The 18,540-nt window shown below is 40.5% G+C and overlaps 1 protein-coding gene across 1 annotated transcript in view; it reads left to right on the plus strand.

Moving 5' to 3' along the window:
* Positions 1–18,540, plus strand: part of TMEM241 (transmembrane protein 241) — a 215,768-nt gene that overhangs the window by 115,641 nt on the left and 81,587 nt on the right. The window contains exon 11 of the mRNA XM_010586816.3: positions 8,390–8,424. Coding sequence (XP_010585118.1) covers positions 8,390–8,424 — 35 coding nt within the window. The remainder of the gene's footprint in view (positions 1–8,389; positions 8,425–18,540) is intronic.

Genomic DNA, 18,540 nt, shown 5'->3' on the forward strand with positions numbered 1-18,540 from the left:
AATAGAAATACAGAGAGAATAGTTGAAGACTTGCTGGCAAAAAACTTCTCCAACATCATGAAAGATGAAAGGATATCTATCCAAGATGCTCATCGAACCCCAAACAAGGGAGATCCCAAAAGAAAGTCACCAAGACATACTATCATCAAACTTGCAAAACCAAAGATAGAGAGAAAATTTTAAGAACAGCCAGGGATAAGTGAAAAGTCACCTACAAAGGAGAATCAATACGAATAAGTTCGGACTACTCGGCAGAAACCATGCAGCCAAGAAGGCAATGAGATGACATGTATAGAGCACTGAAGGAGAAAAATTGCCAGCCAAGAATCATATATCCAGCAAAACCATCTCTCAAATATGAAGGTGAAATTAAGTCATATATAGATAAACACAAGCTTAGGGAATTTGCAAAAACCAAACCAAAACTGCAAGAAATGCTAAAGGGAATTCTCTGGTTAGAATATCAATAATATCAGATATCAACACAACACTAGGACACAGAACAGAGCATCCAGATATCACCTCAGACAGGGAAATTATAAAAATAAAATACGATAAAAAATGCTAAAAACAGGGAATCAGTGATGTCATCATGTAAAAGATGACAATAATCAATAAAGAGGGACTAAATAAAGCAAGCATTAATCTTCCATGTGGAGAGAAGATCAAGGCAATACAGGGAGATACAAGTTAGGTTTATACTTAGAAAAATAGGGGTCGATATGAAGGTAACCACAAAGGAGACTAACAATCCAACACTTCAAAATAAAAACCAAGATAAACATAAAGACTCAGCAAAAACAGATTCATCTACAGTGAAAAAGAGGAGCACACAATTTACAAAGAAAAACTTCTCAGCACAAAAAAAGTAAGTGGAAAAATGAAACTGTCAACAACACACACAAAAAAGGCATCAAAATGACAGCACTAAACTCATACCTATCCGTAATTACACTGAATGTAAATGGACTAAGTGCACCAATAGACAGAGAGTTGCAGAATGGATAAAAAAACATGATCCAACTATATGCTACCTACAAGAGACACACCTTAGACTTAGAGACAAAAACAGACTAAAACTCAAAGGACGGAAAAAAATATATCAAGCAAACAAGAATCAAAAAACAGCAGGAGTGGCAATATTAATTTCTGACAAAATAGACTTTAAAGTTAAATCCACCACAAAGGATAGGAAGCACACTATGTAATGATTAAAGGGACTATTTACCAGGAGGATATAACCATATCCATAAAACAAACTCTTAACAGCACTGAAAGGTGAGATAGACAGCTCCACAGTTATATTAGGAGACTTCAACATACTACTTTTGGTGAAGGACAGGTCATCCAGTAAGAAACTCAATAAAGACACGGAAGATCTAAATGCCACAGTCAACCAACTTGACCTCATAGGCATATACAGAACACTCCACCCAACAGCAACCAAGTATACTTTCTTTTCTAGTGCACATGGAACATTCTCTAGAACAGAGCACATAATAGGTCATAAAGCAAGCCTTAGCAGAATCCAAAACATCAAAATATTACAAAGCATCTTCTCTGACCATAAGGCCATAAAAGTAGAAATCAATAACAGAAAAAGCAGGGAAAAGAAATCACATACTTGGAAACTGATCAATACCCTGCTCAGAAAAGACTGGGATATAGAGGACATTGAGGATGGAATAAAGAAATTCATAAAATCCAATGAGAATGAAAACACTTCATTATCAGAACATTTGGGACACAGCGAAAGCAGTGCTCAGAGGTCAATTTATATCAATAAATGCACACGTACAAAAGAAGAAAGGGCCAAAATCAAGGAACTATCCCCACAACTTGAACAAATAGGAAGAGAGCAACAAAAGAAACCCTCAGGCACCAGAAGAAAGCAAATAATAAAAATTAGAGCAGAATTAAATGAATTAGAAAACAGGAAAACAATTGAAAGAGTTAACAAGACCAAAAGCTGGTTCTTTGAAAAAATTAACAAAATTGATAAACTATTGGCCAGACTGACAGAAGAAAAACAGGATAGGAAGCAAATAACCCAAATAAGAAATGCGATGGGCCATATCACAACAGACCCGACTGAAATTAAGAGAATCATTTCAGATTAGTATGAAAAAATTGTACTCCAACAAATTTGAAAACCTAGAAGAAATGGGCGAATTCCTAGAAACACACTATCTACCTAAACTAACGCAGAGGTACAACAACGAAATAGACCCGTAACAAAAGAAGAGATTGAAAAGGTAATCAAAAAAACTCCCAACAAAAAAAAAACCCTGGCCCTGGCGGCTTCACCTCAGAGTTCTACCAAACTTTCAGAGAAGAGTTAACACCACTACTACTAAAGGTATTTCAGAGCATAGAAAAGGATGGAATACTACCAAATTCATTGTATGAAGCCACCATATCCCTGATACCAAAACCAGGTAAAGACACCATAAAAAAAGAAAACTGCAGTCCTATATCCCCATGAACTTAGATGCAAGAATCCTCAACAAAATTCTAGCCAGTAGAATTCAACAACACATCAAAAAAACAACACCATGACCAAGTGGGATTCATACCAGGTAAGCAGAGATGGTTCAACATTAGTAAAACAATTAATGTAATCCATTGTATAAATAAAACAAAAGAGAAGAACCACATGATTTTATCAATCTCTGTAGAAAAGGCATTTGACAAAGTTCAACACCCATTCATGATAAAAACTCTCAGCAAAATAGGAATAGAAGGAAAATTCCTCAGCATACTAAAGGGCATTTATACAAAGCCAACAGCCAACAGCCAACATCATCGTAAATGGAGAGATTCTGGAAGTATTCCCCTTGAGATCGGGAACCAGACAAAGATGCCTTTTATCACCACTCTTATTCAACATTGTACTGGAGGTCCTAGCCAGAGCAGTTAGGCTAGATAAAGAGATAAAGGGCATCCAGATTGATCAGGAAGAAGTAAAAGAATCTCTCTTTGCAGATGACATGATCTTATACACAGAAAACCCTAAAGAATCCTCAAGGAAGCTACTGAAACTAATAGAAGAGTTCAGCAGAATATAAAAAATCAGTTGGATTCCTCTATACCAACAAAAAGAACATCGAAGAGGAAATCATCAAATCAATACCATTTACAGTAGCCCCCAAGAATATAAAATACTCAGGAATGAATCTTACCAGAGATGTAAAAGACCTATACAAAGAAAACTACAAGACACTACTGCAAGAAACCAAAAGAGACCTACATAAGTGGAAAAACTTACCTTGCTCATGGATAGGAAGTCATAAAAAAAATGACTTTTTTTAATGAGATGGAGAAACAAATCACCAACTTCATATGGAAGGGCAGGAGACTCCAGATAAATAAAGCATTACTGAAAAAGAAGAACAAAGTGGGAGGCCTCACGCTACCTGATTTTAGAACCTATTACATCACCACAGTAGTCAAAACAGCCTGGTACTGGTACAACAACAGATACATAGACCAATGGAACAGAATTGACAATCTAGACATAAATCCACCCACATACGAGCAGCTAATATTTGACAAAGGCCCAACGTCAGTTAAGTAGGGAAAAGGCAGTCTCTTTAACAAATGGTGCTGGCATAACTGGATATCCATCTGCAAAAAATGAAACAAGACCCCTACCTCACAGCATGCTCAAAAACTAACTCAAAATGGATCAAAGACCTAAATATAAAATCTGAAATGCTAAAGATCATGGAAGAAAAAATAGGGACAATGCTCAGAGCCCTAATACATGGCATAAATGGTATACAAAATATTACAAAAAATGCAAAAGATAAACCAGATAACTGGGAGCTCCTAAAAATCAAACACCTATGCTCATCCAGAGACTTCACCAAAAGAATAAAAAGACTACCTACAGACTGGGAAAAAGTTTTTAGCTATGACATTTCTGATCAGCGCCTGATCTCAAAAATCTACGTGATATTGCAAAAACTCAAACTACAAAAAGACAACCCAATTAAAAAATGGGCAAAGGGTATGAACAGGCACTTTACTAAAATAGACATCCAGGCTGCTAACAAATACATGAGGAAAAGCTCATGATCATTAGCCATTAGAGAAATGCAAATCAGAGCTACAATGAAATTCCATCTCAGTCCAACAAGGCTGGAATTAATCCAAAATACACAAAATAATAAATGTTGGAGAGGTTGTGGAGAGACTGCAACACTTATACACTGCTGGTGGGAATGTAAAATGGCACAACCACTTAGGAAATTGATTTGGCACTTCCTTAAAAGGCTAGAAATAGAACTACCATAGTATCCAGCAATCCCACTCCTTGGAATATATCCTAGAGAAATAAGAGCCTTTACACGAACAGATATATACACACCCGTGTTCATCGCAGCACTGTTTACAGTAGCAAAAAGTTGGAAGCAACCAAGGTGCCCATCAATGGATGAATGGATAAATAAATAATGGTATATTTACACAATGGAATACTATGCATCGATAAAGAACAATGATGAATCCGTGAAACATTTCATAACATGGAGGAACCTGGAAGGCATTATGCTGAGTGAAATTAGTCAGCTGCAAAAGAACAAATATCGTATAAGACCACTATTATAAGAACTGGAGAAATAGTTTTAACAGAGAAGAAAATATTCTTTGATGGTTATGAGAGGGGGGAGGGAGAGGGCTTTTCACTAATTAGATAGTAGATAAGTTTTTATTTTAGGTGAAGGGAAAGACAACACACAATACAGGAGAGGTCAGCACAACTGGACTAAACCAAAAGCAAAGCAGTTTCCTGAATAAACTGAACGCTTTGAAGGTCAACAAAGCAGCGGCGGGGGTTTGGAGACACCAGACACCGCTCTTCAAAGTGGGATGCAGAATGTTTTCTTAATAGATTTTATTATGCCAAATGTCTTAGATGTCCCCTGAAGCCATGGTCTCCAGAACTAGATGGTGCCCGGCTATAACCGATGACTGCCCTGACGCTGAACACAGCAGAGAACCCCTGAGAGAGCAGGAGAGCAGTGGAATGCAGACCCCAAATTCTCGTAAAAAGACCAGACTTAATGGTCAGACTGGGACTAGGAGGACCCTGGAAGTCTTGGTCCCCAGACCTTCTTTAAGCCCAAGACAGGAACCATTCCTGGGGCCAACTCTTCAGAGAGGGATTGGATTGTAATATGGGATTGGAAAATGATACTGGTGCAGAACAAGCTTCTTGGATCAAGTGGTCACATGAGACTATGTTGGTATCTCCTGTCTGGAGCGGAGATGAGAGGGCAGAGGGGTCCAGAAGCTGCCTGAATGTACCCGAGGAGAGAGAGTGGAGGGAAGGAGAGTGCTGTCTCATGAGGGGAAGAGCAATTAGGAGTGTATAGCAAGGTGTGTATAATTTTTTGTATGAGAGACTGACTTGATTTGTAAACTTTCACTTAAAGCGTAATAAAAATTAATTTAAAAAAAGTCTGCTATTCGTCAGGTGTGATATGCCTTTTATATTAGTATAATTTCCTTGTTAAAGCTTACATGTAATGTATAACTTTAGAACTTTAGGGAGCTTCAGTTGTATTTTTCTTCAAAGATATTCCCACCACAAATACGTCTAGAGGTGATGAATTGTGATTCAGAAAACATTGAGCACCTGCTAGGTGCCTGGTACTGCTGGATTCTTGGCACCCAAAGATGAATTTAGAATGGGCCCTCAAGAGGGTCACAGTGTAGGAACTGGGAGTGTTTTAACACTGTATTTGAAGAATTCAAATAGGGAACAAACTGTTTTGTTTAATTCTTCTTTTTAATCCCTTAATATTTTATTTTAGGGACACTCTTTCGGGTGATGACAGTGATGGGATTTTTGGTACCCTGGCAAGTCTTGGGAGATATTTTGGGTTCAAAAAGGGCCCCTCATACATTGCCATTTAAGCAATAGCTTCTGCTCCTGAAATTATAACCAAAAGGAGATACAGTGAAAAAAAAAATCAGGAATGGGTGCAGGGTTTTTCAAGAAAGTAGAGATGGCAAGTAAAGACAGAGCTGTCCCAAGGACTGATCACTGGCAAGCCTCTATGGCTCCCTTGGAGTGTGTGTAGTTTTTACAGCTACATGTATGCTCTGCCTTAGAAACCTACAACTCAGAATTACCCCGACATGTGGCTGTTCTCCATTGCCCTTTTCCTAAGCCTCCTCTTCTCCTGCATCTTTCCATGATGTTGTCACTCTGGGAGCCATTAGGGAACCTGTGCTTCAGAGGCAGAGCAAAGGGCCTGAGAATAACAGAAATGGCTCAGAAAGATAGCCCCCATGTGCAGAAGGGCTAACTAAGAGTGGTTTCACTGCTTGATACTGTCTTCCCCCATACTGCCTATAATGCTACCAACTAAAGATTGATTCTTTGTGGTGGTTTTCAAACCCTGTGTGCCTTAGAACCACTGGGGCCTTAAAAAAATAATAACTGATGCCAGAACCACGCCCTCATGATCCTAATTTAAGCTTGGACGATGGGCAATTCTAATGCGCAGCCAGTGTTAAGAACCACAAAGTAGACCATCTAGTGCTTTTTTTTTTTTTTTAATTAACTGGAAGGGTTGATTTCCTCCATACTGGCATACAAAAGTGTTATTCCTAACCTCTAACTGAATCAGCTGTCTGGATGGAAGGAGAGTTTTTTGTTGCATTTTTTCTAAATTTTATTTGTTTTGTTGTCATTGTTGAGAATATACACAACAAAGCATAAACCAGTTCAGCAGTTTCTTCATGTATAATTTAATGACATTGATTATATTCTTCCAACTGTGCAACCATTCTTACCCTCCTTTTCTGAGTTGTTCCTCCCCCATTAACACAAACTCACTGCCCCCTAATATTCCTGTTTAATCTTTCGAGTTGCTGTTGTCCATTTGATCCCACATAGATAGTTCTTAAAAGAGCATAATGCTCAAGGCAGACCTTTTATTACTAGTTAAGCTAAACTATTGCTCAGTTTTAAGATGACCTCAGGGGATATTTTTGGTTTAAGGTTTAAAGATTGTCTCACGGCGATAGTTTCAGGGGTTCATTTACCCTTCATAGCTCTCTGGAGTTCAAAGAATTTGAATTTCTCTTCTACACGTTTCCCCTTTTGATCAGGATTCTTCTAGTGGTAGCCAGGCACCATCCAGTTCTTCTGGTCTCATGGCAAAGAAGGCAGTTGTTCATGGAGGCAATTACCCACACATTCCATTTCCTCCCTGTATTCCTGACCCTCCTCCTTTGTTGCTTCAGGTGAATAGAGACCAATTAGTGTGCCTTGGATGGCCGCTAGCAAGCTTTTAAGACCCCAGGCAATACACAGCAAACTAGGAGGTAGAACAGAAGCACTAAACACATTAGGAAGGAGAGTTCTGATGGGAGAGAAGATGGGTAATTGTGGAGGATGCAGAAGGTAGGAGATTTGGCACACTGTGGTGGGCTTATGGCAACATGAAGGCACTGTGAGAGAGGCCCTGGAAGATGGGAGAGGCTTCTAGAGGCTTCCAGAAAAGAAGATGGGAGGTGCCACGGTCAAATATGGCCAGCATTAGATGGACATCCTTATTCTCCTTTTTATCCTTTTACCCTTTCAGCATCTATTGAAAACCAATCCAAGTAGTTTTCAACCACATGGTGGACGGGATGGATCGTTTTGTGGGCTACCTGCTTAGGAATTTAATATCTTCTTTGTGGTTAATCTTGTGTCAGAAGTATATTTTGCTCACCCTCAGCAGTGAGCTTTTGGAGTGTAACTTGCTTTGTTTAGCTTAAAGTCTTTGTGAATTATATGAATATGATAATAGTGAGGTAAATTGGGGCCAAGAGAAGTGACCTGCGGACCTACAGAGTGGGATGTAGGACCCTTAATCTGTCACAAGGGTGGAATCGATCCTTTTGCCAAAATATGGGGCCTTTCGAGTGAGTCTCACCCTTTCACTGAGGGGTTAGAGTTAAGCAAAATGATGTAATTCATTCAGTGCAAATAATTTGCTTTTTGGCAAATTGTAAGTATTTCGATTCCTGGCCAGCGCGCCTCATGCACAGCCACCACCTGTCTGTTAGCGGAGGCTTGCATGTTGGTATGATGCTGAGCTGGTTTCAGCGGAGCTTCCAGACTGAGACAGACTAGGAAGAAAGGCCTAGTGATCTAATTCTGAAAATCAGCCAGTGGAAACCCTGTGGATCACAACAGCCTGATCCACAACCGATCATGCGGACGTTATAGGACCTGGCAATGTTTTGTTCCATTGTGCATGGGGCTGCTGTGAGTCGGGCTGACTCCACGGCAGCTAACTCCTATTTCCAAGTAGAATGGGTGGAAATTTATGGGGTGGTTTTAGTGCCAGGGAGCGTTTTCTGACCACTTTTGGTCTTTTTTCAGCGTGGTGCTGCTGGCATTTGCATCCCACCCCACAGGTAAGCTTCACTGCAGTGTTATTTGTTATTTTGTTTGCATTGCCCATTCACCCAGAGCACTGACCTTGGTTACATTTCTAAGGTACGTTTTATAAGAGAGCATTGTCGTTGTCTTCAAGGATAGCAAACCCAGAGGTTAGGAATGGCCCATATACTTGCAACTGTTCTTGATAACCCATTATGGATTTGTTGACCAAGAACATGAATTTTGTTTTCCTTGTTTTCACATGGTGCCATCCTAGTTGTACAGATAGGTTTATTACCTACCGGGTAAAGTAGTGCTTTGCTTTGCCCACTTTTAAAATTCCTCCTTCAGGCACTGGGAATAACTCATCAATTCTAGTGCTAAAGGATTTGGTGAAAAAGTTCATTTTCACCCAATTTTCACTGACATCACTTTATAAATTTTTTTCATGTTTTACCATCTGATTTCCTTAATTTCAGATTAAAGTCAATTTTTAAAACTTATCGTGCTATTGCTGTCTTGGTTACTCTGTAGTTGCTTTTCAGATTCAGGAATTGCCTATAATACTATCTTCTGCTGTTGTTTGCTTTGAAAGGCTTTGAAGTCGATGCCAAAGGTAGAACAATAGTGCCTGTGTGTGGTCTGGCTGGAAGTACACGTTCTGGTGGTGGCGCTCCTTGTGGCATAGTGGAGTGCCCTGGAGAGAGCAGGGTGGGAACTTGGCTCCCTCGCTAATGGGCTGTAAGATCTTTTTTCTTTTAGCCAATGTTTATTGATCACTTGCTATGCTGAAGGCACAATGAGGTAGTTTCCCGCGGGAATTGCCCAAGCCCTCTGGGCCTCAGTTTTCTCACCTGTAAAATGAGAAAGGTGGACTAGATTATTTCTAAACCCCGTCTGCTGTCACTTCATGCTCCAAACAATGACAGCTCTGTTGGTGTTCGTAGGTGCTTCAGCCTGTTTGAGCTAGTGTCCTCAGAGAGATGTCAGTAGTGACTCGTGGGTAACGTTTCCAAATTGTGTATGACCTATCAGAACCATGTCTTATCCGGAGAATTGCAGTGACTTTTTTCTTAATGCATTACTTAAGGTATGACTCTATGCTTGTCCACGCTGAAGTGCACCTGCTGCTTCCTGCCGGCTCCCATGGCCAGTGTCATCTCAGAACTATGAGGCTTCCTGCTGAGCGCCCTGGCCACTCTCATTTGTTGAAAGCCTGTTCTTTGTAAAATAATAACTGACACCAAACCACGCTGTTAACCCTGAACTGTATCTGCTGACCCTGGCTGCTGGCGTCTGCCTCTACCCTCATGCAGCCCTACGGCTGCCATCCTACAGGTGTTGAAGCACCTAATACATATCCTCCCCCTGTGAGATGTGCTCTGTCAAAGGCCTTTGGGAAATTGTGCTCACTGGCTCTCCTTGGTTTACATTCCTTTACTTCCTGAATGGTTTCTAGTCAATTTGGTTGGATAATTTTTGCCTAAAGAAATTACTTTACTTTTCAACTAAGAGGTTATGCTTGCTCATTTGTTACACTTATGATTATTAGCGATTATTATTATGATTTTTAGTGATTATCCAAATGACCACTAAATTTTGTGGACAAGGACATGGAAGCCCAGGAGTTAAGTGATGAGACCAAGCTGATGCTGGGTAGGCAGGTAGCAGAGGGAATCAGGAGCTTATGTCCTGGCTTCCTTTCCAGTTTTTTTTTTTTTTTTTAATGCTTCCTTTTTTTCTAATGATCCTACACTTTTGTTATAAGTTCCCTGATCAAGTAAAGACTTTGTTGTACAGTGTTTCTAAATTTCTTCCTGGAGCTTCTCGGTTTGGAAGGCATTTTGTCCACCAGTTTCCAAGCACGGTGGCTGCTGGTCATAGTTTATGCATTTTGACCAAGTCCTGCATCTTACCTTGAGTTTTTGCTAAACTTTTAGGTCAGTCCAAGAATGCCTTAGGCATGTAGTTCACTCTGGGAACCCAAAGTGGTCAGCAGCCTAAGGCTGTAGAATGGCCCGGGCAGAAGAAGAATTAAAAAATAGGTTGCTGTTTCTTTTTGGGATGATAAAAATGCTTAGGAATTAGGTAGCGGTGATGGTTGCATAGCTCTTTGGATATACTATAATGACTCAATTGTATACTTTAAAAGCTTGAATTTTATGGTAGGTGAATTATATCTCAATAAAAAAAATTTACAAGGAGGAAAAAAGAAATCTCTCTGCTTTGAGAGCCTGATTGAAGCTCAGCTGTGCCAGAAGAGGATATTTATAAGGATTAACTTTCCTTCAGATTATATTTTAAGTTTGAAAAAGTAGACATGAGATGCTCACCTCTCTTTCTTCTCCTGCAGGCTTCAGTCCATCGCATAGGGAGTGTCTGAGGATAGGTGTGTGCAAGGCAGCTCAGGGAGCTATACAGCTAGTGGGATTCAAGCGGAGAGATTTGGCACGCTTCCTTTAAAGGCCTCCTATTTTGGGGCCTTGGTGGCACAGTGGTTGAGAGCTGTGGTGTGCTGTAGCTGCTTTTCAGAAGTTCAGCAGTTCGAGTCTACCAGCTGCTCGTTGAAAACCTTATGGAGCAGTTTTACTCTATGTGTATTAAGTAATGTGTTGTGTGCTGTCAAGTATGTTCTGACTCATAGCAACTCTATATGACAGAGTAGAACTCCCCCACAGGGTTTTCTTGGCTGTAATCTTCATGGAAGCAGATCATCAGGTTGTTCTCCTTCAGAGTCGCGTAGTGGGTTCGAACTGCAGCCAAGCTCGTCAAGCCACCAGGACTCCTTCCTTCAGTAAAGTAAAAGCGCTCTTTTTGTAACGGTGTTCTGTGTGTGATCAGCAAGACCACATTTGTTGCTTTCTTAGAACTTTAAAAAATTGTGTGTCAAGATGCTTTAAAGATGTGTGTGTCTTTTTTTCCTTTCACCTCCTATCGATGGCCATTGACTTAAACTCTTGACAGACAACGTTTGTCCTCCAGTGCCTGACTGGATGAGGACTGTTGAGTAGCAGAAAAATCTTGGGTAGAGTAGTGAAGCGGCTTATAAAATCCAACTAGAAGAGACTGTCCACGTTTTTATCAACTTTAGCTTTTATAAAGTCTTGGGACTGCCACATGCGATAGTGTTATATAAACAGCGTCGTGCCCTTTGAAGTTATGTGGGGTACAACCTGCCCAGCTGTGAGGAGCAGCCCACTGCTTCAGAAAGCACTTTGGTGTAATAAAGTGCTTATCTTTTTAAGAGTATGTTGCTAAAGTGGGTAGCCTCAGACCTAGTTTTTTGTTTGTTTGTTTTTAATGGATAAACAAATCACAGTATATTTATTTAATGGATTACTATACAGTAATGAAAAAATAGACAAAATACTGCTGAATACAACAGGGATGAATCTCACAAGCACAACAGTGAGTGAAAAGAGCTGGACACACAAAAATGTTCAATTTAAATAAAGTTCACAAATGGGTAAAACTCCCTATGGTGTTGGAAGTCGTGAGAAGATCACCTTGGTAGAATGTCAGCCGTGACCTAGAGGGCATTGGTCTTTAACAGAACTCGTCATACCGTGTTCCTTGCTTGGGTAGTGCTTACACAGATGTGTCCATTTTATCAAACATCTTGATGATTCACAGTGAAGATACAGGCCTGCTTTAATATTTGTTCTTTTGTGTCTAGCTTATTTCACTCGGCATAATGTTTTTAAGGTTTGTCCATGTTGTAGCTTGTATTGGAATTTCATTTTTCTTTATAGCTGAATAATATTCGGTTATATGTATATACAGCATTTTGTTTGTCTGTTCACCTGTTAATGCTCACCTAAGCTGTTTCTAGTTTTGGTCTATTAGGAATAAAGCTACTGTGAACATTCTTATACAGTACTTTTTGTGGACTTAGATTTCATGTCTCTTGAATAAATACTTAGGAGTAGAATTGCTGGGTCTTAGAATACATGTATATGTAGCTTTTTAAGAAACTGCTAGTTTTCCAAAGTGGTTGAGCTGTTCTATACTCCTACCCAGCAGTATATGAGAGTTCCAGTTGCTCCACATCCTCACCAACATTTGGTGTTGTCTTACTTTAGCTGTTCTAGTGGGTGTGTAATGGTCTCCATAGTGCTTTTGACCAAGCTGCCTGTCTCATTCACCCATGAGTGATTAGAAAGATTAGCTTCCTTGTAGATGCAGATAATGTAGCTTTGGGTCATAACCCTTGGAGTGTGGTGGGCAATAGTGATAGGGTATCAGGTAGACAGTTTTCCATATCTTAGGCATGGGCCCTGCCACTTTGTCCCCTTCAGACACTGAGTTTGCTTTTTGGTGAGTGGAATCCTCCTTCCTCTCTAGTTTTTCACCTTTATGATTCATGCAGAGACTCCAGGCATCTTGGAACCTTGCTTGAGAAGAGTACCACCCCTCCCCTCTACTGTTTAAGCCCTAGTGGCGAAGAGAAATTTTTCCTTTGTTTGAAAGTTTGCATTTTTATGTGTATTTGGTATTTGTTTTCAGCTGTGATGTTCAAGCAGGGGTGGATTATCCAATAGCAAGGTAAGCGTGGTGCTTACTTTGCTTAACAGATCATCTGTAGTGAACAATTTCACATTTTTTCATTACATCAAAGACTCTGCTTCTGCGTATGACTAGCATCTATCTCTCTCCCAACCCCAAAGCACCTTCCTACAGAATCAAAGCAGCATTTCAAATTTATAATCTCTGATGGGCGGATGACCCAGTAAACAAAGTAAGCATGGGCTTACTTTGTGCTAACTTACTAATCTAGTGAACAATTTCACATGGGTTTCACACATCTATGATCTTTACCTTGCCTGTTGGATAATCCACCACTGTGTTCAAGAGAAAGAATTTCAAGGAACTAGAAGAGCAGGGAGACCCACAGGAGTCTGATGCAGAAATGACCTTGTTACCTGGTTTGTCTGTTGCTGGTGTGTGGATAAAGCAAGCAGCACTCATTATTCCTTGGAACTGACCCTTCCATTTTTCTGCCAGTTGTGAGGGGTACATGTGGTGAGAGGAAATTTTCTTGATGTTAAAATACCAGTTAGTCTTGAATGTGCTAAGACTGTACCACACTTTTCATCACGGCAATTTCATACTCTGTAATCTTCAGAGAAATGGAACTCACTCCCTCACTCAGAGAGTCAGCAGAATTGTAACTATGGAAAACAGGAGTGAAAGCTCAACTCGGACTTTATTTATAAGGTGCATGTTGATGCCACTAAACATGTTTACACATCTTTTAACCACTTATTTGTGCTTAAATGGTACAGTTCTTCACAAAATACCTCAGGAGTGTTGGCTTTTGAATATCTTTACAAACTTTTAAGGCTCCTGGATTTGGTTTCGTGAGACACCCTGCAACAACATCTCCAGGGGTATTTATAGCCTAGAGGCATTAGTCTGTAGAGGTTGATGCCACCCTCTCTGTTTAAGAGCTCCACCTTAGGGAAAGAGTAGGAAGGTTGAAGGTCAACCAACACAGCCCATTGGAAACCCTTTGGAACATTCTCTCCAGGGAGAATGAGAAGTGTTTCAGACTTTCGCATACTCACTTCAACAGTGTTGTTCAGTGTCAGGCATGGTGCTAAGTACAGTGGATACAAATGATGAGTAAGATAGTCTCTGCTCTTAAGGACTTTATAGTTCTAGGAAGAGAGACAGACATGAAGTCAACTAAATGCCCTATGAGATATGTGTTGAGGTTTTAGGAAGGGCCAAAGATAAAAGTGAGCTATTCTCTTTCTGTTTCTTCCCCCTCTCTTCCTCGATCTTGCTCTCAATAATTTATAGGATCCATTTTCAGGTTTTGGGTGGGATTATTTAATCTAATTTGTAAATTTCTCAGGTCTAGAATTTTTTATTGTGGTCTACCTCTGATCACTTCTGTTCTCTATAAACTCCAGTCTACCTCTGACCACTTACCTGCTCTTTAGATTCCCCAAAGCCTGGCTGGGCATAAAAGGAGCTGACACACTATGAGTCCATTTCACCACTCAGGAGCATTTCTGACGAAAGACTGGGTATTAAGAGGAGGTAGAGCTGAGGGGCTTTAACTTATCTCTGTCTCTGCCTGGTTCTCCTTATCACACTGAGTGTACTGCAGTTTCTTTCACACTGAGAGGGAAATTGGGAAAGGCCCCCAAACCAAAGTCACAGCTGCCGCAGAGACAGAGAGCAAATTCTCCAAGACGTCTTCCTCCACCTGCTGAATGAGGGGCTCTGTCCACTCTCTGGGACTGGGGTGCCAATGGTTACCTCAGCTTTTGTTTCTGTAGGGAAAGGGACTTCAGAATAAATCATATTCTTCATGGTAGAGGTCCAAACCTGATGTTTTAGTTGATGAAGTCCCTCCACCAACCTAGGTCTCAGTTAGGCGGGAGATATATTGAGTGGAATTGTGACTAAGAGAGAACAAGAACTCTTAAGCTCTTGGTTTGGCTGCTCAAAAGCCAGACCCCAAAGAAAAGCCCCTCCTTTTAGTTAAACACGCATATATATGCACAAATGAGATGAAACAAAATAACAATGATGATAAAACATACTGACCCTTCAGAGAAACAACATGCAGAACTTTCCATCTTAGTTATCTGGTGCTGCTATAACAGAAATACCACAAGTGGATGGCTTCAACAAATAGAATTTTATTCTTTCACAGTCTGAAAACCCAGTGCCATTGAGTCGATTCTGACTCATAATTAGAAATTCAAATTCAGGGCATCAGCTCCAGGAAGAGACTTTCTCTCTGTTGGCTCTGGAGAAAGGGCCTTATCAATCTTCCCCTGGACTAGGAGCTTCTCATCCCAGGGACCCAGGGTCTAAAGAATGCACTCTGCTCCTGGCACTACTTTCTTAGTGGTATGAGGTCACCATGTCTCTCTGCTCACTTCTCTTTTATATCTCAAAAGAGATTGGCTTAAAATGCAACCTAATCTTGTAGATTGAGTCCTGCCCCATTAACATAACTGCCACTAATCCCACCTCATTAACGTGATAAGATAGGATTTACAACACATAGGAAAATCACACCAGATTGGACAATCACACAATACTGGGAATCATGGCCTATCTAAACTGATAGATAGTTTGGGGGCACAGAATCCAATTCATAACAGTGTCCCAATAGATGGTTTTGAATCATTTGAAATCATTTAGGTCTCTGAGGAAGTGTAGAAACCCATTGTGTCTTTGTTCTGAAGCTCTTGATTAATAAGTGTAGTCGTGAAAGAAATACCGTCTGTGTGTCCCACTGCACACTGAATACCCTGTCAGTACTTAGGAAAGTCAGTGCTTTTCCCACCAGACCATCCAGACCTGAGAGACAGACCAAAGACCTGGGTCTGGAAGGCCAGGTTCCTCCAGAGTCTCAAAAATTCCAGATTTGGAAGGATTTGAAAGCTTAGGCTATCTGCCGTGGAAATGCTTACCGTAATTCCTTTTCTCTGGACATTTTTGGAAGGCTTTCTGTTTTTTTAATCTCCTGTTTTTTTGTTTGTGACCAAGTTCAAATTCCAGAGGGGGAAGCAGCCAATATGTGTGATTATTTCCTCTTACACTAAGTGGAACTAAAAGAATGAACTTACTTCACTAGAAATAAATGTACCCTTTGGACCTTAAAATAAAATGAACATGCATGGTCAGTCTGGTTCCTGCGCCTTCTGTGCAGTAATTAAACACAAAAATGAAAAAAGATGTCAGGGGAATGTATTCACAGTCTTTTTTTAGACACGAGGCAGAAAAAGAAAAGAATCTTTAAAAAGAATCTTTTTCCTGCATGCTCCCTTCTGCAGGGAAGGCTGCCTGATGGAGAGGAAATATCCCAGGATCTGGCTTGACTGGGGATCACACTCTGGCTCCACGGCTCAAGAGTCGTGCAATCTTAGATCTTTCTCTCTCTTTTTTTAAAATAATTTATTTTGTTGTCGTTGTTGAGAATATATACAGCAAAACATACACCAATTTGACAGTTTCTACATGTACCATTTGGTGACACTGATTACATTCTTCAAGTTGTGTAACCATTCTCACCTTCCTTTTCTGAGTTGTTCCTCCCCCATTAGCATAAAGTAGCTGCCCCCAATGTTCCTATTTAATATTTCGAGTTGCTGTTGCCGATTTGATCCCATGTAGATAGTTCTTAGAAGGAGCTAATGCTCAAGGCAGGCTTTTTTTTTTTTAACAAGTTAAGTTAAGCTCTTGTTTGGTTTTAAGAAGACTTCAGGGGATATTTTTGGTTTAAGGCTTAAAGATTATCTCAGGGCGACAGTTTCTGGGGTTCATCCAACCTTCGTGGCTCCAGTAGAGTTTGAAATTCTGTTATGCATGTTTCCCCTTTTGATCAGGATTTTTCTGTGGAATCTTTGATCAAAATGTTCAATAATGGTAGCCAGGCACCATCCAGTTCTATTCGCATGGCAAAGGAGGCGATTCCATTTCCTCCTCCTGTTCCTGACTCTCCTCCTTCCTCTGTTGCCCTAGGTGAATAGAGACCAATTGTTGTGCTTTGGATGGCTGCTTGAAAGCTTTTAAGACCACAGGCACTACGTGTCGAACTAGAAGGTAGAACAGAGGCACTAAACGGGTTATTATGCCAGTTATCTGGGATGCCCATGAAACCGTCACCCTAAACCTCCAAATCAAGGAACCAAATTCCATGAGATTTTTGGTTGTACGTAGTCAGCCTCAGCAGCTACTTTTCCTTGTTGTTGTTGTAAATATATCACACAGCTTTTGCCAATTCAGCTTTTTACAGGTGTAAACTTATTGACAAACAGCAATTACAATAATCAGCTGTGCAACCTGACCCTTAATGAATGTGATATTTCCATCACTGTTAACCCCTCCCTTTTCTTCTTCCTCCCGCCCCTGGTAAGCACTAATAAACTTTGTTCTCTATGCATTTGTCTTTTTATATAAGTGAGGTCATGCAACATTTGTCCTTTCGTGATTGACTTATTTCACTCAGCATACTGTCTTTCAGCTCCATCCATATTATTGCATGTATCAAACTTCATTTTTCCTACTGGCTTAATAGTATCCTGTTTTATGTATTTTGTTTATCCGTTCATCTGTTGATGGGCATTTAGGTTGTTTCCACCTTTTGACTGTTGTGAAAAGTGCTGCAGTGAACCTTGATATGCAAGACTGTTTAAGTCTCTGCTTTCAAGTCTTTTGGTTATATGCCCAGGAATGGAATTGCTGGGTCATATGGTAGTTCTATTTTTAGTTTTTTGAGGAACCACCACACTGTTTTCCACAACAGCTGTACCATTTCACATTCCCACCACCAATAGGTAAAAACCAAAACCAAACCAAACCTGTTGTTGTTGAGTCAATTCTGGCTCATAGCGACCCTATAGGACAGAGTAGAACTGCCCCCATAGGGTTTCCAAGGAGTGGCTGGGGAATTTGAACTGCTGACCTTTTGCTTAGCAACCAAGTTTTTAACCACTGCACCAACCAGGGCTCCACTAGCAGTGGGTAAGTGTGCAATATTAGGTCTCTTAACTTCTCTGAGCAACAGTAAAAACGGGGATCATAAAACCTCAGAGTTATTATGAGGATTGACAGAGGTAGTGTATATAAAGCTTTTGGTACAGGGCAGGCTCTTGCTAAAACCCAAACCAAACGAACCTTTGAGTTGATTCTGATTCATGGCAACCCCATGTGTGTCCGGGTAGAACTGCTCCATAGCATTTTGGATGGCTGTATCCTTTCGGAAGTAGATCACCAGGCCTTTCTTCCAAGGTGCCTCTGGGTGGACTCAAACTGCCAATCTTTTGGCTAGCTGCTGAGCACTTAACTGTTTGCACCACTCAGGTAGTTGTAGGCTCTCACTAAATGGTCATTATTTTGATCATACTGTCATTATTATGGAGCCCTGGTGGTGCAATCCTTAAGAGCTACCCTTGCTAACCAAAAAAAAGGTCGGCAGTTTGAATCCACCAGCAGCTCCTTGGAAACCCTATGGGGCAGTTCTACTCTGTCCTATAAGGTTGCTATGAGTTGTGACCAACTTGTTGGCAATGGGTTTTATCATTATTATAAGACAGTGTCATTACCAGGAGAAACCCTGGGCATGCCAGGCTTAGTTAAATGCTAGAATCTCAACACTCAGAGGACTGTCCTTCCATTCTGGA

The sequence above is a fragment of the Loxodonta africana genome, chromosome 11 (genome assembly GCF_030014295.1).
Source record: "Loxodonta africana isolate mLoxAfr1 chromosome 11, mLoxAfr1.hap2, whole genome shotgun sequence".
Lineage (NCBI taxonomy): Eukaryota > Metazoa > Chordata > Mammalia > Proboscidea > Elephantidae > Loxodonta > Loxodonta africana.